Source organism: Musca autumnalis, unplaced genomic scaffold, assembly GCF_047663935.1.
Source record: "Musca autumnalis isolate F117 unplaced genomic scaffold, ASM4766393v1 scaffold_4, whole genome shotgun sequence".
Taxonomy (NCBI): Eukaryota; Metazoa; Arthropoda; class Insecta; order Diptera; family Muscidae; genus Musca; species Musca autumnalis.
In genome coordinates this window covers 15,345,702-15,370,892 of record NW_027411977.1, presented here as the reverse complement: position 1 = coordinate 15,370,892, position 25,191 = coordinate 15,345,702, and the positions used below count along the sequence as shown (strand labels likewise).

Here is a 25,191-nt window from a genome sequence, read left to right as displayed (position 1 = left end):
AAGCTCGGATACAATTATAATTTGTTTCTAAATATCCGGCGTTCGGCCTGGGATTTAACTATTTCTGCTATGGACAGGTTAAAATATAGGGCACGGGAACAAAATATGTTTTAAATTGACAAATTTTCTCTAGGTAGCCGAACTTTAACAAGGGAATTTTAGGAACTTCTGAGCCGACTATTAGAAAAAAAGGATTATTCTAAAAAAGTCGCAAAATTCACAAGTTTTAAAAGAAATAATTCATCGGAAAGTAAACTAAATTTCGAAGCAAATAAGTTTTATTTCATTTCAAATGGCCATCTCGGAATGGGGAAGGATTGAAGTTAGACAAAACCCTTAAAGTACTGACTATTGGTGCACTTACCCTACTTTGAACATCGTAATATTATTACAAGAAATAAATCAGATTCGAATATGAACTATATGGGTACACTCCTTGGGGCACCTCCCACACAAATTTTCAGTTCATTGAAGTTTAATTGTTTCTAATATTTTTTTGCAACTTGCTGTTTTTGCCTACAGCCACAATGTGTAGAGGCTGGAGCGTAATATTTCTGCGAATCTTATACTTCGAAGATTGTGCTTATCTTATAGATCCACTCCTTCTGGTACCTCCACACAAAATGGTACGAACGATATCACTTAAACGAAGATACCGATTTGGCCTACGCTTTAGATCACGTAATATTTTGTTCAAACTTAGTTTAAGTTCAAACAAGTGAGCAAAGGCTATAGTCGGGACGGTGCCGACAATTTGATACCCAACACCACTACCCCTGCACATAAGCTTTTCACTGGTAAACATTTCTTTTATGGAATATAATCCGACTACCGCCAAACATAATATGCCCCTTTCTCTCTTGGACCACCAGAAGCAACCAAAATTTCGTGACATATGAGTGGTTTGATAGAATCAGTGATAGCTTGACTTGTTGATTGAGATCCATGTCTTGTCAGTTCATCTGCCTTCTCGTTTCGCACAATGTCACAGTGTCCCGGTACCCAGCAGAGTCGGACAGCGTTAGTGAGGTTCGCCAAAGCAGTTCTACACTCAAGAACGACCTCAGACTTGATATTGGAGGATTTGATGGCTTTAAGAGCCGGCTGACTATCAACGAAGATAGTCACCGGTTCAAAAATTTCTGCATCCAGACTTATTATCAACTTTGCGGCCATATTGATAGCGAAGATTTCTGCTTGGAAAACACTACAGTCGCTGTTCAACCTATATGAGTATTCGAGGCAAAGCTTTTCGCAGTAGACGCCAGCTCCGGTACCTTCTTTCATCTTGGAACCGTCTGTATAGAAAGCCAGACCTTCCAGAGGAGGGTTACTACGGTTTCAGTCATCTCTACTAGGGATAACGACCTCAAAATCTTCAAATCTATGTATTGGTGATAAGTAGTCGCTGAATTTCCCCTGCAGATTTAAGCTAAGGCTTGGTCCTAGCTCCCGAAGAATGCATGCATGACCATAGGTGCTGTCACGCCAACGATTCATGTAGCCTTAGGGCACTACGTGCTGCTTGACTTTTGATGCTAAGTCTCGTGGGCAAAAAGCTCCAGTTATCAGGATCGAGTTATCAAGATCGAGGCTGCCCTTTGCACCTTGTCTATGTTGCCGGAGTTCGATTTATGTCGAAGCGCATGCCACCAGACAAGACATCCATAGGATAAGATGGGTCTCACAACAGTATTATACAGCCAGTGTATAATAGCTGGATTTAATCCCCAACTTTTCCCAATCGAATTCTTACATGAATAAAGTGCAATCATATCTCTCTTCGTCCGTTCCTCGACGTTCCTTTTCCATCTCAATTGAGAATCCAGGATTGTACCTAGGTATTTGGCCTCAGGAGATAGATGTAATTGCACTCCATCCAATGTTGGTGGCATGAAGTCGCCGAGCTTACGCTTTCTGGTGAACAATACCAGTTCTGTTTTCGTTGGATTTACACCAAGGCCATTTGTGGTGGCCCAACGGGACAGCTTTGATAAGGCTCCTTGAATAAGCTCCGATATTGTGGACAAGAATTTGCCAGTTATTAGTAAAACCACATCATCCGCGTATGCGACAACCTTGATGCCCTGATTGTCGAATTCCGCCAAAATATTGTTTATCACAAGTAGCCACAGCAGCGGTGAGAGTACACCACCCTGGGGAGTACCTCTAGTTACTGTCTTCCTTATTGTCAACTCCCCAATGCTGGAATTAATGGTTCTGCTCTCCAGCATTCCATTTATCCAGCAGATCAGGGTTTCCGGGGTGTTGACCGCTCTAAGCGAGAGATGAATGGATTCAAGTTTTACGTTGTTAAAGGCTCCTTCTATATCCAGGAAAGCCGCCAAGGTGAAGTTTGAATTCTCCATATTTCTCTCAATGAAACCCACGACCTCATGAAGAGCGGTTTCAACAGATTTACTTTATTTTACAGATTTAGGCATGCTGCGAGTTGCTCAGCCAGGCAGTGTCTGCAAAGCTCATAATCTCCAGATCGATCAGTCGTTCGAGTGTCTTGAGGAGAAAGGAAGAGGATACGCTTATAGGTCTGTAGTCTTTCGGTGCAGAGTGACTGGCTTTCCCCGCTTTGGGGATATAAGTTACCTTTACCTCTTTCCACAGATCTGGTACGCAGGAAAGAAACAAACAGGCCCTGAAGATCTCCAGAATTAGGTATATCTGCGGTGTGGCAAAATGAGGCATCGCAGGAATTACTCCATCTGGACCAGGTAACTTATAGGGTTTGAATGTACTTACTGCCCACTTTATTTTGTTTCTGCTTACAACCTTATCAATGAGGCTCTCGTCCACTGACTCTTGGACTTGGAAGTTGTCACATTCAATGTGAAGGTTACTGGCGTCCGTGCAGTCAGGGAAGTGGGTCTCAGCTAGAAGGTTTAGAGTCTCAAGACCTGAATCTGTTCACGTGCCGTGCGGTTTTTTGATACTACCAATGGATTCGGGGTCCTTCGAGAGTATCTGGCGGAATCTGGCAGCGTCGTGTACTCCTTCTACATACTCACAGAAACAAACCCATGACTTCTTTTTGGCGCGCTTGATTTCACTCTTGTATTTGTTGAAACTCGCTTTATACGATTCCCAGTCACTGTCAAGTTTCGTCGAGTGCGCCCTGTTATACAGCTTTTTGGTGTTTTTCCGCAGTTCGCCAAGATCCTTGTTCCACCACACCGGTTGGGATTTCTTCCTAGGATACAAAGTTTAGATGGACAGAAGAACGGACACATATAGCCAGAACGACTCAGATCGTCGAGACATTAATTTTGATATATATAAGTACGGGTCTACGACCATTATTTTGATGCGTTACAAACTTTTTGGCCAAAACCAACTTAGAATACCCACCCCACATAGTGGTGTAGGGTATAAAAAGGGTCACATTGATGAACTCCATAGGCTACATCCCTCACAAAAATTTACGTTTTTGATTAAGTGCAAAGGTTCATGTCTGTTCCAGGATCCTTACGACATTTTCACCGAAGCTAATCTTTGTGGTGCCAAAATAAGATCCACTTCCAAAATGGTCCATTCCTTCAAGTACTTCCTCCGCAACACCTTTGAGCTTTCATCTAAATAAATATTAAATATTGCAAAGTAATGAAATAAATAAATACCTAATTTTTGGGGAAACTGATTGTGGTTGTGTAGCCGGTATTCGATCAGTCCATAGGTTAAATAGACAGATACTTTCTTACTTGTGCTACATCTGATCGTGTGAAAAGCTTGTGCATACATCATATATATAATCAATGGAACATTACACCCACTATCTTGGGTGACAACTGAGCACCATCGATCAATATCTTCAAGGGGAACCACATTTCAATAGTCCTAATTCAGCTGCGTAGATGTGTATTTAACATATGTTATTAATCATTTACTAGTCTTGATTTAGCCCTCTTTTTGGTCTTATACATTAGTTGACCTTTTGGTAGGTGTTCTTTATCTTTTATAACGCATGGCTGCATCGTTCACATTTAATATAATCTCTAACATATATCATCCCACATTGTATACTTTTTGTGTATGTCCCAAATACAAGCATCTTTGTATATAATATTTAGGTTAGACATATTAAAGTCTGGGTCATTGACATAACAAGATTTAACATAATTACTGGTTATATGGATATATAATATTAAAAATAATACTATTAAAAACCAAAACATTTTTTACATTCCTCATATTCCCATTCCATACATAGAGGATAATTATAAAATAATTACATGACCATGGTTAAACAGTAGCACTTTTTTTCTGTCTAAAATTTACGAAAAAATGTTGTTTGTTTTTCCATAAAAGCCGGTTTTAAAAAAGGCATTGTCTTTGGATTCGCCGATAAGAGAAGATAAAAATTGAGATATAAAACCTCATTATCGTCTTAATGATGACATTCTTTAAGCACATTCCACACTCACACACTTTGCCAATAGGGGGTTTGTTTGTTTGTCCGGTTGTGGTGTATCTTGCATGCGTTTCTTGTTTTGTTTTTGGTCTTTCCGTCATCATTACTCAGGTAAAGTCAAGAAATCTTGTTTATTTATTTGTGGGGGAATGACATTCATTGCCCGCTGAATGCATCATTGCTATGATTCATTTAGTTTTTTTTTATTGTTTTAGTATTTGCCATTGATTTCTGTAGTTCCCTGTTTGTTTGAATATTAATATGGGTTTGAGATATTTCTTTTGAAATAAATCACTCAGCTTGTTAGTCATTTCAAACTCTTTAATAAGGCTATAATTAAAAACAAAACTTTCAAAGTTATAACATCTTTGAAATAATAATGAAAAATACAACTCAACAAACTTTTTGCTACTTCTCTGAAATTGAATTTAAATAATTAGATTAGAATTGTGATTTGTAGAACGAACGATGACAAAATTACATTAAAACTTCGTCTTTGGTATAAAAAACTCTAGGCTGCTATTCTGGTTGGAATCTGAACTCCATGCAGAATATCTTGGCGATCGGCCCGTTTTGCGACCTGGAATTTGATTACAATTTTTCTCCATTCTAAACGGACTGAAACAAAACTAGGTCGTCGATATAGAAAATATTTCTAGGTTTTTTGTGGGTAAAACAAACTAATAATACTCTCACCACATTGTGGTGTGACTGTGTGTGATATAAAATATGTAGTTGTAACTTCTCAAAGCACTTAAAAATAAACTAAATTGCATTTTTAACGCCATTGACAATACCGAGAAATTCTATGTGTATATAAAGTTGTATATTATTTTCTTCCGATGAATACACAATATTATTGAATATCTTGTGTGTGTTTCCTTTCGTATTTACTGCTGATGAATCATTTACATACACATGTATGTATGTAACAATTTTATTATTGCATTTAACTGGAATCATAGAAAACTGATCAGTGCAACAATTAATTGGGAAATGTATTTATAAGTCAATTGTTGTTTACATTTCAAAAAAATGTAGTGATTTCACTCACAATGGCATTAGTGATGGTCTACATTATAAAAATAATACGAAACGATAAAAAAAATTATAAGATAAAGCGGAAAGTCTCTAGTTTTATTTTAAACTAAAAAGAAAAGTTACAGTAAGGAGGTGTACAATTTAAAGTCCTCTAACTCTTAATTATGCACAGAATTTTGTTTGCTTTGGAGTAGTTTAGCACACCGTCCTTAATATTTTTAAGCCACTATTTTGAAGTCATAAAATTTGTTATTTTATCATAGAACTAGCAAAGTGTCCACAACTTCGCCTGCGTAAAGACGATAAATGCAAATAAGCAATATTTAATATGGAAATGGCTAACACTGAATTTTTTTGCTACTGATACTTATTTCATTTAAGTGCAGTTAGTTCGAATTTCCAACAAATCGGCCGCATCTCACTCCTACACATCAACACCCACCCATATTTTAAATTTCAAATTTGTTGTTTTATTCGTTCGCTAAATTAAAACATTTAACTCAATAACAATTGGTACAAATTCTTTTTCAAACATTTAGTAATTTTTGTCATACGTATTTCGAAAATAACATCAATTTCTCAACCCTATACACCAACACTGATCCTAATGCCAATTTTAACAGCTCTATTCCTAAATGAAATTTAGTACCATTTACTACCTTTCGTATACTTATGGCTCGTATTTCTATAAACACCTTCGTTCATATTTCTACCCTACACACCAACACTGACCATAATCCCAAAATTCAGTCTATATTTTAGAAAACACCAAAAGGTTCAAAATGTATTTCCATTTATTTCGTACAATTTAGTACACATAAGTACGAATTTCCAAAATTACCTCTCTATCACAATCGTATTAGATAATCTTAATTCCAAGTTTCAGGATTCCAGCTATATATGTCCAACCAAATACAAATTTTACCGAATTTAGTATCATTTAGTGCTTTTCTCAAACAGAAATAAGAATTTCCAAAACTACCTCCATATATCATCCAAATTTCAGGATTCCAGCTCTTTACGTTTACCCACAATCAATTTTCGTACGAATTTTCAAAACTACCTCGATCCTACTAGTATTTTTCGTACACATAAGTACGCATTTTTAAAACCACCTCAATCCAAATTTAGTACCATTTATTACTTTTCGTACCCATAAATACGAATTTCCAAAACTATCTCTATCCAGCTCTATCCGACCACCCGAATCCAAATTGTATCAAATTTGAACCATTTAGTACTTTTCGTACCCATAAGTACGAATTTCTAAAACGACCGCCATCCTACATCCTAACAATCACCCAAAACAAATTGTGCCAAATTTAGTACCATTTAGCACTTTTCGTACCGATAAATACGTTCACCCAAAAACAAATTGTGCCAAATTTAGTACCATTTAGCACTTTTCGTACCCATAAGTACGAATTTCTAAAACGACCTCAATCCTACATCGCAAAAATAATCTTAATTCCAAATTTCAGGATTCCTTTATCCGTTCACCCAAATCTAAATTATACCATTATACCAAATTTAGTACCATTTAATAATTTCCGTACTCATAAGTACGAATTTCCAAAACTTCTGCAATCCTACACTCCAACAGTAACCTTAATTCCAAATTTAAGGTTTCCAGGTCTATCCATTCTCTCAAATTGTCCCAAATATAGTACCATTTAGTACTTTTCCTACACATAAATACGAATTTCCAAAACTACCCCCATATTTCAATCCTACACTTCAACAGTAACCTCAGTTTTTAATTTCAGGATTCCAGCCCTATCCATTCGCCCAAATCCAAATTATACCAAATTTAGTACCATTTAGCATTTTTCATATACATGGGTACACATTTCAAAAACCATCTCTGTATATCAACCCTACTTCTCTACTTTGATTTTCATTCCAAATTTCAAGCTATTACTCTTGTGCCAGACACTGAAAATAACACATAAACATTTTTTTAGCTTTTAGGAGAGAGCGGAGGTGAAGGAGCTCCCTTTCTCCCTTCTTACCCATAAGCTCAAAATATTTTCATGAAAATTTTCATAGTCTGGCACAAGACTTAGCTCTATCCCTTCACATAATAACAAATAGTACCAAATTTAGTACATGTTAGTACTTTTCGTACACTTACGGTTCGAATATCTAAAACCATTTTAGGTTATGACCGAAACATGGGCGCTATTCGCAGTTTTTTCGATTTTTTTTTGGGTTGTGTTTAAATACCATGCCGACCAGTCGTCGTTTTGTGGCAATATGTTCAACGGTCGTATTTTTTATACCCTCAGCCTTTAGGCTAAAGAGGGTATTTACACTTTGATACGACCAAAAATGTGCCTCATCGAAATAATGGTTTTAGACCCCAAGTAAGTTTGTACGATATCCGTTTCAGACAATTTTGAGTACATTTAGCAATGTCCGTCCGTCTGTCTGTCCGTCTGTCTGTCTGGCTGGCTGGTGCGCACGATAACTCTCGAACGGATCAATCGATTCGGTTCAAATTTTGGGTATCGAATTATTTTGTCCAGATTCGATTTAAGTTCGAAGATGGGCCATATAGGTCCACTCCTTCAGGTACCTCCCCCACAAATGTTGAAAAATTGTCGCAAAACTTGTGCGCACGATAACTCTTGTAGGGAGTAACCGATTTGGTCCATACTTTGCGCATCGTGTAATTTCTACCAAACTTAGATGAGGTTTCAATATGGACTCAATCGGTCCACTCCTTCGGGTACCTCCCACACAAAATTTCGGAAAAGTTCAATTTAGGACCTGGTCTCGAATCGCTTTGATTTTTGTTTACGCAAGTTGTATTCGCTGTCCTCTATACGACGCTCTAAGTTTCATTAGGGGCAAGTCCATACTTCCTGAGGAAATAGCCTGAAAGTTACAAAAAGCCCTATGACACCGTGTGTAATGGTTGGAGCGCAAGATAACCCTTGAACGGATCTGCCGATTCGGTCCAAAATTTGGTTTTCGTAATATTTTGTCCAAACTTAGTTCAAGTTCAAAGATGGATTATATCGGTCCACTCCTTCCGGTACCTCCCCCACAAAAGTTCGAAAATGTTCGGAAAATTTGTGCGTACGATAACTCTTGAAGGAAGTTACCGATTTGGTCATTACTTTGCACATTATGAAATTTCTACCAGACTTAGATGAGGTTCCAATATGGACTCAATCGGTAAACTCCTTCGAGTACCTCCCACACAAAATTTCGGAAAAGTTCAGTTTAGGACCTTCTCACGAATCGCCTTGGTTTTTGTTGTAACATCTTGTATTCACTGTCCCCTATACGAAGGTACAAGTTTCCTCAGGGGCAAGTCCATACTTCCTGAAAAATAGCCTGAAAGTTGAAAAACAAACCCTATGACACCATGTTTATGGGTGGAAGCGCAAGATACTTCTCGAACAGAAATGCCGATTCCGGCCAAAATTTGGCCTTCGTAATATTGTTTCCAAACTTAGTTTAAGTTCGTAGATAAGCCATATCGGTCCACTCCTTCAGGTACCTATCCCAAAAAAGTTCAAAAATATTCGGAAAAATTGTGCGCACGATAACTCTTGAAGGGAGTGACCGATACACATTCTCATAATATCTACCAGATATAGATCAGGTTCGAATATGGACTATATTTGTCCACTCCATCCCGTACCTCCCACACAAAATTTTGGATAAGTTCACTTTAAGACCTGCTATTGAATCACTTTGATTTTTGTTAAAGCAACTTACATTCGCTGCCTCAATTACGATGGTAAAAGTTATTTCAGGGGCAAGTCCATACTTCTTGAGAAAACAGCCCGAAGGCACAGTGGTTCCGCCCTTGGACAAAAATCGAAAAATTGATGGCGACAAATCTGATTGCGAATGAAATAAATATTCTCTAAACATATCAAATTTTTAACATCCAGTATTATTTTTGTAAATTTACATCGGTTATACGCCAAGTTAAGTCGAAGAAACTGTGATTTGTATGTGAGGCATTAAAAACGAAAAATACATCCGCAAAGCATTCGTAGGTTATGAGTAAAATTATAAAAAATTGGAGATGTAAATGTGCAATTTTCTAAATGGAACTTTTAGGTGATGGCTTTGACAATGTTTTTGTGAAAAAACAAATTCATAATTCGTTTTCTAACATCATTAAAAATAAATTCTTTATAAATGACTTTTTCTGCTAATTTTAATATAATTACTGTTAATTTATGTTAAGTTTTACTAATGTTGTGAGCATTTGTGAGTCTCGAAATTTTTTTTAAAATGCAGGGGAAAATCTCTAGTTTACGATTAAAAAAAGTCCAGCTGCCCCCATCTGCCACCCGCTAAGTTATTCCTCTTATACCTCGCCTGTAAAATCGTCAAAATTCCGAAAATCGGGAGGTACGTTTATATGGGAGCTATGCCTAAACTTGGACCTATACTGAACATTTTTTACAAGGAGGTATATTGCTCACTCAGAACTCAAAATGCAAAAATACAGCCAAATCGGTTGGAAAATGTGAGTAAAATCGTCAAAATTTTTAAAATCGGGAGGAACGTTTATATGGGGGCTATACCTAAACGTAGACCGATATTGACCATTTTGTGCACGGAGGTATTTGGTACACTCAGAACTCAAAATGCCAAATTACAGCCAAATCAGTTGGAAAATTTAGCTAAAATGGTCAAAATACCGAAAATCTGAGGGTACATTTATATGGGGGCTATACCTAAACGTAGACCTATATTGAATATTTTTTGCAAGGAGGTAGTTTATTTACTCAGAACTCAAAATGCAAAATAACATCCACATCGGGTGGTAAATTTTGCCAAAATCGTCAAAATACCAAAAATCGGGCGGTACCTTTCTATGGGAGCTATACCCAAATATGGACCTACATCCACTAAAAATGGGTTTCTATATTTTTGGCTTGTTATAAACCTACGTTTAAAATTTGGAGGCGGTAGCTCGATTAGATCTATTTTTGGCACTTTTTCCATACAAGTGGGACCACTGTGGAAGGGTGTAAAATACATAAGTTTTTTGTGAAAAAAGTGTTTCAATTTGCACAGGCTGAGGGTATATCTCTGTCGGCAAAGCCGACTGATAGTTTTTCACTTGTTGTTTATGTTATTGCTTAAATTTTTCTGACAGTTACATTTTCACTTTCGGTCCTTCCGGTAGGTTCCCCAAAAAGTTCAAATTTGTTACCTAAAAATCTCGAACACATCAGCCAATTTGTTCTCAAGTTTGTTCCTCATAATATTTTTTCAATTTGTTATCGTACACGTGCAGTATAAAGGTATATCTCGAATCGTTTTGAATTTTTTGAAAAAGTTTGTTCTCGGAGCCCCATTTACAGCGGTACATAGTTCCTGTGATAATGGCCCAAAAGCTTTAAAAACTCCTGTTGGCACTAATTGAAATGAATGATGAATATTAGCTTTGGACCATGGAAGAATTTTAAACCGCCCTGCGGACTGCAACAGGGTTGCTCCTCATGACACCAGTGGACCATCTTAACCATTTTACATTTGCATCAGCACAACAAGATAGCAATGCAGTACATGCAACGCTGCACATGGTCATGCTTCCCTCCCTCACCCAGGCACTTCAGGAAAGATCTTAATGATCTAAAGAGAGATGTCCAAAGATACAAGCGAGAACTTACAGGTGAACGAGTCATCAGGGGCAGGCCGGAAAAGCATTCATTCTTATTAGGCTGCACGGACAGTACAAAGGTACAGTGTGAATGCCGTGCTCGGAGACCACCTCGAACTAAGAAAAGATCTCCAATTCTCTCTATTTGTTGCTTCGCACTCTGGAATACCGCGCCTTTTCATCTCATCATCCACTTGTTTGCGCCATCTATACCTTGGCCTGCCAATTCTGCGTGCACCGCCAAGCGGTCCTTGTTTATACGCCTTTTTAGCGGGTTCATCATCGCTCATCACCGTCAACGCAGATTGGTCCGTAGATCTTTCGAAGAATTTTTTTCTCAAACACACCAAGCACTGCCATGTCTGCTTGCGCAAGTACCCAGGCTTCGGAGCCATACATCAGCACGGGTAGTATCAGTGTTTTGTATAGTGTTATTTTTGTTTGACGAGATGTGACTTTGTTTTTAAACTGGTTACTTAAACCAAAGTAGCATCTGTTGGCCAATACAACTCTTCTTTTTATTTCACAACTAATGTCGTTTGTTGTGTTTACGGAGGTGCCGAGGTAGACGAAGTCTTTTACTACCTCAATATTATAGGAACCAACTTCCATAGTCGGTCCGAGCTCAATGGACGCATTGCGAGTCGACACCATCAACTTGGTCTTCTCACCGTTTACCGCCAGACCCACTTTAGCAGATTCTCCTGCGACCTTCATAAAGGTATCAGTTACTTCTTTTACTGATCGGCCCATGATGTCTATATCATCAGCATAATCAAGTAACATGTGACTATTGGTGTAGATTGTGCCACTTCTTTTGACGTTTGCCTCTCGTACAACCTTTTCCAGCAGGATGTTGAAGAGATCACACGAAAGGCTGTCTCCTTGTCTGAAACCTCTTTTGGTACCAAACTCTTCAGAGATGTTCTTTCCTATTTTAACTGAGGACCTCGTGTCAGTTAAAGTCATTTTACAAAGCCGGATGAGCTTTGCGTGGATACCAAATTCAGACATGGCTTGGAATACCTTTGAACGCAGCGGGCTGTCGATGGCATATGCTGTGGCTATCTGTTGTGATTGCAGCTTACCGATGTCTAACTTTCGTGTTGTGTCTGTTCGTACTTTGTTTGCTACGTTTAAGCGGGTGCGTACCTTTGCTGCAACAAGGTAGTAGTGGTCCGAATCAATGTTTACGCCTCGGAACGATCGTACATCCAACACGCTCGATGAATGTCTTCCATATATCACAACATGATCAATTTGATTAATTGTTCTTTGATCTAGAGACAGCCAGGTGCCCTTATGCATATCGAGATGATTAAATCTGGTACTGCTAACTACCATGTTTTTTGCAGCTGCAAAGTCTATCAGCCTCATACCATTGTCAGATGTTTCACTGTGGAGACTGAATTTCCCGACTGTTGGACCAAAGATATTCTCCTTTCCAATTTTGGCATTAAAATCGCCTAGAATGATTTTAATGTCATGGGCAGGGCAACAACGGTCATATGTTTCTTCTAAGCGCTCGTAAAATATATCTTTGGTCTGTTCGTCCTTTTCTTCAGTGGGAGCATGAGCGCAAATAAAGCTGATGTTGAAGAATTAAGCTTTTATTCGTATTGCAGCAAGTCTTTCATTCACTGGGGTGAAGCTTGATACCAAATGTTTTAGCTTCCGACTAACCACTAATCCGCAACCAAACTCATGCTTTTCGTCATGGCAGCTATAATACAGTGCGCCACCTTTAGCTGTTGTTGTGACGCCTTTCCCAATCCATCGTATTTCCTGTATGGCAGTAATATCGGCCTTGTAGTACGTCTGCCAATACGAAGACTGCACCTTCTCTATAAAGAGTGCGAACATTCCAGGTGCAGATTCGCAGATCATGGTCCTTAAAACGTTTGCGGGGTTCGTCAACTTTAGAAGGGTTTGTTTTTCTTTTCTTTCGTTTTTTCATAGTAGGCTGTTTTTCCTAGGGGAGGGTTACTAACCCGACGCCCAAACCCAAGTTTTTAACGTTCTTATGGGTGAAGGCGCGGCACATGTTAGCTCACTACCTTTAACGGGTGTTAAAGGCAGTTCCCCAGGTGACACCACGGGGAGGTCAGTGTCCACTTGAGATGAAAGACCAAGATAAATCCTGGGCTTTGCCATGTTAAAAACGGTCAGGACCGTTCCTTGGTATCTTCCATCCCCTACGTCACCCAAAATAAGAACCTATTTTTGCTGGGCTGAGCGTATATCTTTATAGGCAAATCTGACTGATACTTTTTTATTTGTTCAATATAACTATAGTTCTTTCCCAAAGGGAATTTTGATCCGGTACCTTACTGGAGAATATTTTTGTGAATGAGTTTACTTCATATGAGAGTTCAATACTTGTTACCATGTAACAGCATCACAACGTTCAACTGGTAATAAGTTCGATATGCAAAAACAATTTTCCTGTTTTTTACTTTAGAATTCTCTTCAATCACAGCAATTTCTGTTCAGTTAATTTGATTTTCAAGTTGTATTTGAAATATGCTTTATTTATTTATACTATACGCCATCATATCCCCATACAAAGGTACATGTGGTTTTATATATATGAGTGTACATATAAATACCTATGTACACTAAAATATATACAGAAACGACAACAAAATAAAATGAAATTATATTGAAGAAGTGAATGAGGTGGTGGTGATGGGTTAATTTTATATTGACTGTATAACGAATTCACATCACGCATTAACGGCTTAAAATGTTTTTTTTTTCTTTTAAATACATATGACGAGACTGTAGTTAAAAAACAGCTCAAACTGAATATTTGCAGTATACAATTTTTTATAACTCTGAGGTTCGAAGCCCCATTAACAACAACAGTAACTTCCCGCATACGTAAACATAAATTACAAAGCTTATTGCAATAATTACACACAAAAAAAGAGAAGAATAGATATCAGCCAGTCAGTGTCAGTTTTGTATTAACAAGTAATAAAATATTATAATCCTATATTTTATCTTCCGAACTTTGAAGTTTGTGACATTTACGTCATTATTTTAGGTCAACTTTATCAACTGGGGTTTTTCAAGTAGATTATATCTGAAAAAAAATGCGTCTTACTCTAACAGAATTTTAATTGACACCTGTCACTTATGGGACAACATAAAAATTCTAACTGAGGAAAATATCACCGCGCCTGACATGTTAATACTTAAGTCTTCGTCATTCCAAGATAACTTTGTGGGACATTTCTAAAGTTACCTAATAGTTCTCAACATAAAAATATTTATGATTTAATCCCTAGTCATTCCCATTCTAATTGGAGACCAATTACATTAAATATAAGAACTATCTCCCTATCAAATCCATGATAGGAAATCTATTCTTACGATCAAAGCATAGTCTCCATCAGTACTGTTGTAGCAACAACTAAACGTGTCTTGGTTTTGTACTGTTGTCAAACCCCTACCACGAGATATAGTGTAAATTAGTTTTGTCATTCCATTTCCAGCAATTCGAAATGTTTTGATCGGAGTTTCATCTTGGTGGGTTCTGGGTTGTTGTTGTAACAGCAAACAATATGTTTGTTGTTGTTGTTGTAACAGTGTTTGTTATTATGTTTGTATGTTCGTTCTTCTGTTCAATCTGGCTCTGGGTCTATCTCCAGTTCCAGGAAAGTGGCTGCTTCGATGGGATTCAACCACAGATCCACTGGAGTTAGATGGGTAGGTTTGGCGGGGCAGTTGAAAAGATGTTCTGTGTCGTGCGGGCCCATGCCGCATACTGGGCATATGTCTTGCACGGCGCGATCGATTTCCGCCCAATACGAATTTAGGCGACTGAAATATCCCGACCGTAGTTGAGTCAAAACTACTCTGGTTTGTCGTGGCAGCTGACGCTCCTCAGCTGCAATAGGCCTTGGCAACTGCATCCGTGTGAATACTATTTAAACCTGCTTGATATGCTTGTTGATCTAGGGGTTCTCTCCTGTATCGTTGGATTCTCCCTCTAGAGCATGGATATCCTTCCTGATCTGGCTGAATGTGTCGGGCCTACCCACAAGATGGTGATTGGGATGGCTCGCACGGTAACATCCAAGCAGGTACTGCAACGAAAGCATCTCATTGTGTTGCTTTACTGGAAGAATCTTTGCCTCCTCATGTAGATGGTCCACTGAAGATTTGAGGAGGCACCCTATTGCTGTTCTCAGGGCGGCATTCTGGCAAGTTTGAATCTTTTTCAATTCGTATCACATAATCTCGGGGAACAGACTGGTGCCGCATAGCTTACCACAGACCGACATATCGCCTTATATGTGGTCAACAAGGTTTCTTTATCTGCACCCCAAGTGCTGCCGGCTAGGGACTTGAGCTTGTTCCTACTTTTCAGTTTGTCGAAGATAGCTGTGGCGTGCGCGCACGACGTGAAAGTAGTGTCGAATGCGACCCCTAAAATTTTGGGGCAGTTTTTGGTCGGAATTCTGCTACCGTCGACCACATTTCTTCCAAACTGCGCTGTCCATGTGGTGAACAGAGTGGCTGTTGATTTTGTGGGGGAAATCTGTGGTAAGATCGGTTAAATAGTTGTTCACTCTCTCACAGATGTCATCAGGATAGGTACCCGACGCCAGGATCGTGCAATCATCCGCATACGTTACGATCTCGATGCCGTCTGGAGGGGGCGGAATACTGGAGAGGTAGAGGTTAAACAGTTCCGGAGATATCACCCCACCTTGGGGAACTCCCTGTTTCACTCAACGGGGTTTGGACTTCTTGTTCCTGAATTCCACGTACGACTGGCATCCACACATATAGTTGACTATCCAACGTTTCAAGCTTGGCCGGAGGGTTGTCTGCTCAATGTCCTCAAACAGCGTGAAGTGCCTGACTGTATCAAAGGCTTTTGATAAGTCAAGCCCCACCATCACTGTTCTATCGCACGGCCGTCTCTGGTGGAGTCCTTTACAGATATATGTGGTAATGGCGTGCAGCGCTGTTGTCGTGCTGTGCTGTTTACGGAATCCATGTTGATGGTCGGCAACTTGATAGCTATTTCTGATACTGGGGAGGATCAAGGCCTCAAGTGTCTTTGCCAGGGGCGACAAAAGCGAAATCGGTCTGTACGATTCACTTTTGCTGGCATCCTTGCCTGGCTTCCGTAGTGGGACCACCCTGCCCATTTTCCAGACTTCGGTAACAACGAGGGTGGCTAGCGACAAGTTGAAGACTTTGGTGAGATACTCGACTCCCGGCTCATCCAGCTGCTTCAACATTACCATGGAGATTCCATCAGGGCCCAACGCTTTGGATGATTTAGCGTTCCTGATGGCATTGGCAACATCATCCATTGTAAATTGTGGTGGCTCATCCTCGGCAGGAAGAGATCTGATGGGACGTAATACTCTTCTCCTCGCCCTGTCACTCTCGGGATGCTCGACAAACTATCGGCTGCAGTAGTGATGATGTTTTGGAACGTCCTTTCCGCTACCCGAACGTCGGAAGGATTGGGCAGTTCTCTGAAGCTGTGATTGGTGAACTCTCTGAAACCCGGCCAATCAGCTTTCTTATGATTGACGAATGTGCAGCGTTCAGAGGTAAGGAAATCGGGTGGTCTGCTAATGGGGACAATTATGGGGACATGGTCTGATCCAAGGGAATGACGGGTTGCCAGGTAACGTTCAAGCGAGATAGGTCTGTATTGGACACACTGGTGCAATGGGAAAGCTAATTCCCCACCTACAGTTGTTGTTGAGCTGGTTTCTTGCACCGCAGCGACCTTGATATTCCTCCGACTCATGAAATCTACTATTTCGTCGATCTTACCTCGGAGTCCAATGCAATTAAATTGCAAAAAGGATGCATTTTCCGGGATTGGGACAACAACGGCTGGTGTTAAAGGCTGCATGTGCGGTTGTTGTCGAGGGGACTGCGGGGGATTCTCATAATCAGACAACGAGGGAGTTTCGTATTCCGATGACGACTCACTGGAGACTGTATTCACACAGCATGCAGCAACATAGTCCCTGTCGTAGTCCCTCACGTGGACAAGTCCAGAGCAACCCCTTAGATGCACCCACTCCTGACATCTATTGCATCTCACCGAAGGCTAGATGTGGGTGAAGATGCGGATGTGACAAACCGAGCACAAATATATAGGTCCTGGGTTTCCCTCCGTCCCCGCACGGACCAAAAGGATTCGGAGCATGCATTCCGGGATATGCTGCAACACAGAAAAACGAAACAAATACAAACATATGTACACTGAGGTGGCAGCCGCTGGTCGTAACAATGATTGTGTGTAGTTCCGGGTCAATCCGGTACAAAAAACCCGCTGCCGTGGGATTGCACATCATATTGTTTGCTTTAGAGTAGTTTAGCATCTCATGTTTAGACGAAATGTGTTTCAGACAATTTGGAGTCGATCTAGCCATGTCCGTCCGTCTGTCTGTCTGTCCTGCTGGCTGGAGCGGACGATAACTCTCGAACGGATGAACCGATTCGGTTCAAATTTTGGCTTTCGTAATATTTTGCCCAAACTTAGTTTAAGTTCGAAGATGGGCTATATCGGTCCACTCCTTCCGGTACCTCCCCCACAAAAGTTCGAAAATGTTCGGAAAGTTTGTGCGCACGATAACTCTTGAAGGGAGTGGCCGATTTGGTCCATACTTTGTATAGCGTAAACTTTCTACCAGGGTAATAGGAGGTTCCAATATGGTCTCAATAGGTCCACTCCTTCGGGTACCTCCCACACAAAATTTCGCAAAAGTTCAGTTTAGGGCCATCTCTCGAATCGCTTCGATTTTTGTTTTAGAAACTTGTATTCACTGCCCTCCATACGACGGTACAAGTACCATCAGGGGAAAGTCCATACTTCCTGAGAAAATAGCATGAAAGTTGCAAAAAACCCCTATGACACCGTGTGAGGTGGTTGGAGCTCAAGATAACTCTCGAACGGATCTGCCGATTCGGTGCAAAATATGGCCTTAGTAATATTTTGTCCAAACATAGTTTAAGTTTGAAGATAAGCCACATCGGTCCACTCCTTCAGGTACCTCCCCCACAAAAGTTCAAAAATGTTCGGAAAAATTGTTCGTACGGTAACTATTGAAGGGAGTGGCCGAATTGGTCTATACTTTACACATCCTAATATATCTACCAGATATAGATCAGGTTCAAATATGGACTATATTTGTCCACTCCATCCGGTACCTCCCACACAAAATTTCGGATAAGTTCACTTTAAGACCTAATATCGAATCACTTTGATTTTTGTTGAAGCAACTTGCATTCGCTGCCTGAATTACGAAGGGAAAAGTTTTTTTAGAGGCAAGTCCATACTTCTTGAGCAAACAGCCCGAAGAGTGTAAAAACCCCCTATGGCACCATATGTTGTGGCTGGAGATCCATTTCCATAACGGTCAATGTCGATCCATTCCTTTTAGTATCTCCTCCGCAAAACTTTTGATCTTTAATCCTAATCAACATTTTTGTCGGAAACGCCCTAAATACATACGTATTTTGGGGAAAAATTGTTTCAATATACACATGCTGAGGGTATATATCTGTCGGCAAAGCCGACTGATACTTTTTTACTTGTTTAATAGTCCCCATATAAGCTCTATTGCTCTATAGCGTTACACTTAGGTTCGCGAACCACACTGTCGCCGCATAGCTTACCACAGACGAACCTATTACATTAGTAATTAGTCTTCACCCCCAAGTGCTGGCGACTAGGGACTTGAGGACTTTGTTCCTTAACCTCAGCTTCTTCCAGATAGCTGTGACATGCGCGGACGATGATGACTTGGGATGATTAGTAGTCGGAATTCGTCTACCATCCGCCAGGACATGTTGTTAAAAAGGAGGTCGTATTTTTTCGAATTCCTTGGTTTCATGATATCCACCTTTGCTGGCATCCTTGCCTGGCCTGACATCATAGTAGTGGAACCACCCTGTCCTCGATGTTACAACAAAGCTTAGAAATCACTTGTTCCACATCTTCAACACACTATCGGCTCATGACACCAGATTGTCTTCACTTCTTCGTTCCATAATTGTAACCTATTGTTTTTCGAAATTGTTTGTTCTCAGAGAGTCTGTTCATAATGGTCGGATAATATTTATGGTTCGGAATCGCCAAAAACTGCTGTGAAGGAAATATGACTTCTTATGTGAATATCTCGCTTCTATTAGGAGTATTTTAAAACAAAAACTGTCCGTGAAAATAGAACCTCATCTCCTTAACATTGATACAAAGGATTAGGTTGTCATTTTTGGATTTGTATTTATAATTTCAGTAATCTATTAGAGAAGTCTCCCTCGTCCCATCTGGAATGTTTGTGGAACAATTGTTATTAATCTATTAGCCGTCGTAATATAATTTATTTTTATATTTTATAGAAGAACTCTTATCTAAGGATTCGATAGAAAGAAATCTTAATACAAATCATTTGATTCATTAGACCATCTATTTCCAAAAGGAGTACAAATTTAAGATACAATCAAAGATATTTGCCCAGTAACAACATCACCACCACAACATCACCCTGTCAAGATAGCAATGAATACTGAAAAGGTTTGCAAATTATTCCCTTTCAAAAATTTCATAGGAATTTTCAAGTATTTTCATTATTTGATTTTGTTAATGACAAGTCATGTTATGATCGACATAATACATATCAGTGTTGTATATGTTTACGATCGGTATAGAAGAAACAAAAAAAAAAAAAACGTCATGAATACATTGTCAACGAACTGATCGTCTCCGTACACAATGTGGGGGTCATTAATTTTGTATGGGATTCCTACGTGTAGATATTTATAAATCACTACTGATTATAAATTGAGGGGTGTCAATTTTTGATGTTCAGATAACATGCAAAGTACTTAAATGAGAACTTGTATAACGATATATACATTGGTTACTTTCTCTTTGGAATAATACATGATATATATTTTAACAACACAATATTTTCCACACCTAACTACCAAATCCCCTCATCCCATTCCCAGAAATTTGCGCAACGAAAATTAAATTACCCGATATTAGTTATTACATTTAAAAATTTGTTTTATTTACCTGTTTCATTTAGGAAACGTAATAACGTCTCGATTTGAAAAAATATACGTATATTCTCTGCTCTTTCTAAACAAACAGAAAAACACTTTAATATAGTACAGTACATACATTTCAACAATTTGTCTATTAAGTTTAAGGTTATTGATCGGATTTTGCATTCATTATTTCAAAAAAAAAAAAAAAGCAAGCGACGTCGCCTGTCGCCGTCTAACATGGCAGTGGATGGATGCCACCACCTTGTATTATAATTGTGTACCCAATTGCGTCCATTTATATACAAATAGTAGTACTAATAACAAATTGTAGCAACAATATTATTTTAACCATATTTTAAGAAACATCGTCGTATCGAACTGAACTGAACTGAACGTTTGTAATCGACAACAATTTCAAATCAATGAATGGCATTGAAGGTTAAACACGTGCATAGAATAACCATGCGTATTTACAAAAATGGCAAAATATTCATGAACACTTCATCGTTTCGTTTTTCTTTTCTCTGTTTTGTACTACCTATTATTTACATACCTGGAGAGGAAATAGAAACAAATAAATAATAAATGTGTGTTATAAATGTATTGTAAACGAATATGAAAAATACTTCCAAGTCTCAATTTTTTTCCTATATGGAATTTATTGAGTTCCTAAGTTCACACAGAAAATGTGTATGTATTTCCTCTATAAAGGTGGATGACCCTCAACTCAAAAGCCTATTCTCATTTACTTATTGGCAAAGGTTCGTTAACGTTTTTGAACTAATAGGTGTGAGATAGGTTCATTGAAGGTTCGCCATAGCTATTTGGCATAGAATTTATATTACTCCCAGGATGTTGGATAATGTAAATGACCCATCCCAGCAAAAATGTTTAGAAGTTGTGCATGTGGGAGTTATGATTTCACTACATCCTTCGATGCAGTCCACACGGAGTTATGAAAAATGCACTCCGTTGGATACAATTTATATACAGCTGCTTTAGAGATCCCTACAAAAGAAACAGTTGGTTGATGGTAAATACACATTAAAATGGGTAAATTGGGTACAAATGGGTAAATACCCAGGTATTTACCCAATATGTGGGTATAAATTACTGAAACTAAAATCATCCAAATAGATTCAAAAACGAAGCTTTTTTGCAAATTTTAACTGGCTATGAATAAAATGACCTTTTTTTAGATACGGGGCAAATTAAAATGTGGACCAATGTTGGTCCATATGTTGGTAAATCTCTCATATATTGTGACAGCATAATTTTGATGTTTGAGAGCTTCTAGCGCGGTTTATTGCACTTCTCCATGCAGAAACACATATATGCAGGATCGAGATCCAAACTTTATGATATATCAGATGGATAAAACCAGTATTTCAGTGGATAATCTTGAGATTTAAGTCCTCCTCGACAAAGCTACAATTTTTGCATTTTTCGTCAACTTTTTCGCACAAGCAACTCCAACGATCGACTTGACATATAAAAAGTGTAGTCCGGGTGGCTAAATCGCATTTTTGGTATTCTTTTTGATTTTCTGTTTGACAGAAAAACAAAATTTTGATTTCAAAATAAAATTTTTTTACCCAAATAAACACCCAAAAATCAAATTGATCGGGTATTTACCCATGTTTTGGGTAAATACCGGGTAGAATTCCATCTATAGACATGCGTTAAGCCGTCCTCCTATTTTCTGGAATAAAACCATTCCCACTATCGTGGCAGATTGCGTTTTTCTGCTGCGATTTTAGGTGTTTTGGGCACTTTATAGCTATATCAAAAACCGATCTGATTTTCAAATTTTTTTTTTAGGATTCGTTTTTTAGCCGCAACAATGAACTGCTAAACGTAAAGGTCCTCATATAGAAGAACAATAGGTCTTCATATAGAAGACCAATAGGTCTGCTTATAGAAGACCAAAAGGTGTTCCATTAGAAAACCAAATATATTATTATAGAAGTCTAAATGTCTTCATATAGAAAACCAAAAAGTCTTCCTATAGAGCCCTCTCAACTTTCGACGTGTAAGACAAGAGTGCATCGATGAACTTCTATCGTGGCCGACGCTGGCTCAATGTCAAATGTCGTTCGAAAAACGGTCTTTGTGACAGAAAACATTGCCGTGAGTGAACTGATAATGCAAGATCATCAAATGATATACGGTGAGAAAGATGCATCCCTGGGCATTTCTCTCACCAGCATACATTCAATATTGCATGTACACCTGTCCGTAAAAAAGTGTTGAATGGTCCATAGAAATTTTGAAAAAATACAATTGTGGTGCTTTAAAAGACATTTATGTGATCGTCACAGGTGCCGATTCATGAATTTATACATATAAGCCCGAAACAAAACAGCAATCGACCGTGTGGGTATCCGAAGTCGAGTCAAATTCAACAAAAGTTGTTCGTGGAAGAAGCACTTCTAAGCAAATGGTCACCAGTTTCTGCGGCAAAATTGACTTTATCAGGTGAGTGGTACACTACAACTTGTTTTCTGAAGTCTTCGGAAAAATTCGAAAAACGATTAACCCACTTAAAGCCACTGGTCGTTTAAACGCCAGCAAAAAATGTGCATAAAAATGCAGGTAAAAAACATTTAGATACCTGTTTTACTGCGGGATTTTTTGTATTTTCTAATTGTTTGCTCATATATCTGTCCTTCTCCGTTCATAAATTGACATTTGACCTGTGCAAATTTTCGCCGTTCGGCCACAAAAATAACCCTTTTCGTGAAGTGATTTTTTGATTTCCTTACAATGGTAAAAAACACTTAAGTAGATAAGTTACACTTATACAACGCAGAGATTAGTTAGAAAAGATGTGAAAGTATTATTCTAAAAACATAAATTGTGAATACAAAGCAAGTATTATTCTTTATTACACTGCAAAGTTAGCTGTCTGGCTCAGCTCATTTTATTTATTTGAAAATTTTGGCTATTAGGGCGAAGACAATATTAAATTAATTTCTCGTTGGAATCGAGCTTAATGGCAGTTTTTTTTAAGTTAAAAAGGAAAGCCGAAGATTCGAACCCACACAACCATCAACGTTCAGGGCCAAACTCATTACTTTCAAAGGCAGCTCTAAGCTGCTGAAAGCACATCTAAAAGGGCAAATACCCATATTATTATTAAAAAAAAAAAAATGCTTTTGAAAAAAGAAAAGTTCGATGACAGAGAAGCCGCACCACAGCCGATATGTCTGAAGAGCCTCTACCAAAGGCGAAACATGCATATCACATAGTGGTGGTTGCGTGGGTTCGAAACTTCGGATTTCCTTTTTCACTTGCAAAAATAAACGTTCATTAATCTCGATTCCAACGAGAAATTAATTAAAAATCAATATTAAAAATGATCTTCGTCTTAATAGGATTTTTTATATCCTCAGCATTTATGTTAACGAGGGTATATACACTTTCATACGGGCAAAATGTGCCTCATCGAAATAATGGTTTTAAACCCCAAGTATGTTTGGACGAAACATGTTTCAGACAATTTGGAGTTGATTTAGCCATGTCTGTCCGTCTGTCTGTCTGTCTGGCTGGTGCGCACGATAACTCTCGAACGGAGCAACCGGTTCGGTTCAAAATCTGGCTTTCGTAATATTTTGCGCAAACTTAGTTTAAGTTCGAAGATGGGTTATATGGTCCACTCCTTCCGGTACCTCCCCCACAAAAGTTCTAAAATGTTCGGAAAATTTGTGCCCGCGATAACTCTTGAAGGGAGTAACAGATTTGGCCCACCCTTTGTACATCGTGAAAGTCATACCAGACTTAGATGAAGTTTAAATATGGACTCAATCGGTCCACTCCCTCGGGTACCTCCCACACAAAATTTCGGATAAGTTCACTTTAAGACCTGTTCTCGAATCACTTTGATTTCTGTTGAAGCGATTTGCATTCGCTACCTCCATTACGACGGTAAATTTTTTTCAGTAGTAGGTCCATTTTTCTGGGATAACATCCCGAAAGGTATAAAAAGCCCTATGTCACCATATGTGGCTCTCGAATTGTTCTACAGATTTGGTGCAACATTTCGTCTTCGTCATATTTTATCCAAACTTAGTTTCATGGGGTAATACCGGTCCGCAACTTCCGGTACTTCTCCCCAATATTAAAAAAATGTCACTAAAATGTTAGGAAGATATCACTTGAATGGTGCAACCAATTTGGTCCAAACTTTGGATCTCCTAATATTTTGTCAAAATTTAGTTTAACTTCTAAAATGGCCCATATCGGTCCTCCCTAAGGGTACCTCCCCCACAAAAGTTCAACATTTGTGTTAATTCCTAATCCACATTTTTGTCGGCAAGTTCAAATGTTGAAAAGGCCACAAAATTCTGAAGAGACGCTAAATACATTCTATCTGTCCGTAGATGAAAGTTTCAATTCACATTGGCTGAGGGTATACCTGTGTCGGCAAAGCCGACTGACACTTTTTTACTTGTTTTCGATTGAAATTCCTACCTCCTAATTTGTTTCCAATTGACCCAAGAACCTTTGTATAAAATTTTATAACGATCGGTTAAGGTTAACCCGTGCCACCCTAGCGAACCCGGGCCAATGGTGCATTTTCACCAAAATTCTCTAAGACCCACATTTATGGTCCAATCGATGACAGTTTTTTCATTGTTGTGGCTAAAAACGAATCCAACAAAAAAATGTGAAAAATCGGATCAGATCTTAATATAGCTATATAGGGTCTAAAATACCCATCGATTGGAACAAAAATGCGGATTTTAGAGAATTTTCGTGAAAATGCACCTTTGGCGCCATACAAATTACTATAGAAACAAAGATCACTCACTTTTTTAATCAAATGGAAAAACTTAAGAGGTGATGAGTGGAAGAAGGATTGCATAGAATTGTGTTAGTAATGATTATGGCCATAAAACGCAAAGAAGCACAGCATCGAAACTTGTTGGTCTAATGAATTGGCCATGAGCAACCATTTGTATAGTTTATCACGGACCAGCCTATTGCTTAGCATGAAGTCAAAAAAGTTTCTACCTCATCGTCCCAAGTCCTGCTTTGAGTT

General features: G+C 38.7%; 1 protein-coding gene across 3 annotated transcripts in view; it reads left to right on the top strand.

Annotated features, from left to right (window-relative positions):
- Window positions 1-25,191, top strand: part of ZnT63C (solute carrier family 30 member 1) — a 60,563-nt gene that overhangs the window by 1,333 nt on the left and 34,039 nt on the right. Inside the window, exons 1-2 of one of the 3 annotated variants that reach the window (XM_073987645.1) lie at window positions 21,969-22,010; window positions 22,136-22,625. The exons of the other annotated variants lie outside the window; for them this stretch is intronic. Of the exons in view, the coding sequence (XP_073843746.1) occupies window positions 22,588-22,625 (38 nt within the window). The 5' untranslated portion in view covers window positions 21,969-22,010; window positions 22,136-22,587. Of the gene's footprint in view, window positions 1-21,968; window positions 22,011-22,135; window positions 22,626-25,191 lie in introns of those variants that run through there. 3 annotated transcript variants of the gene reach the window in all.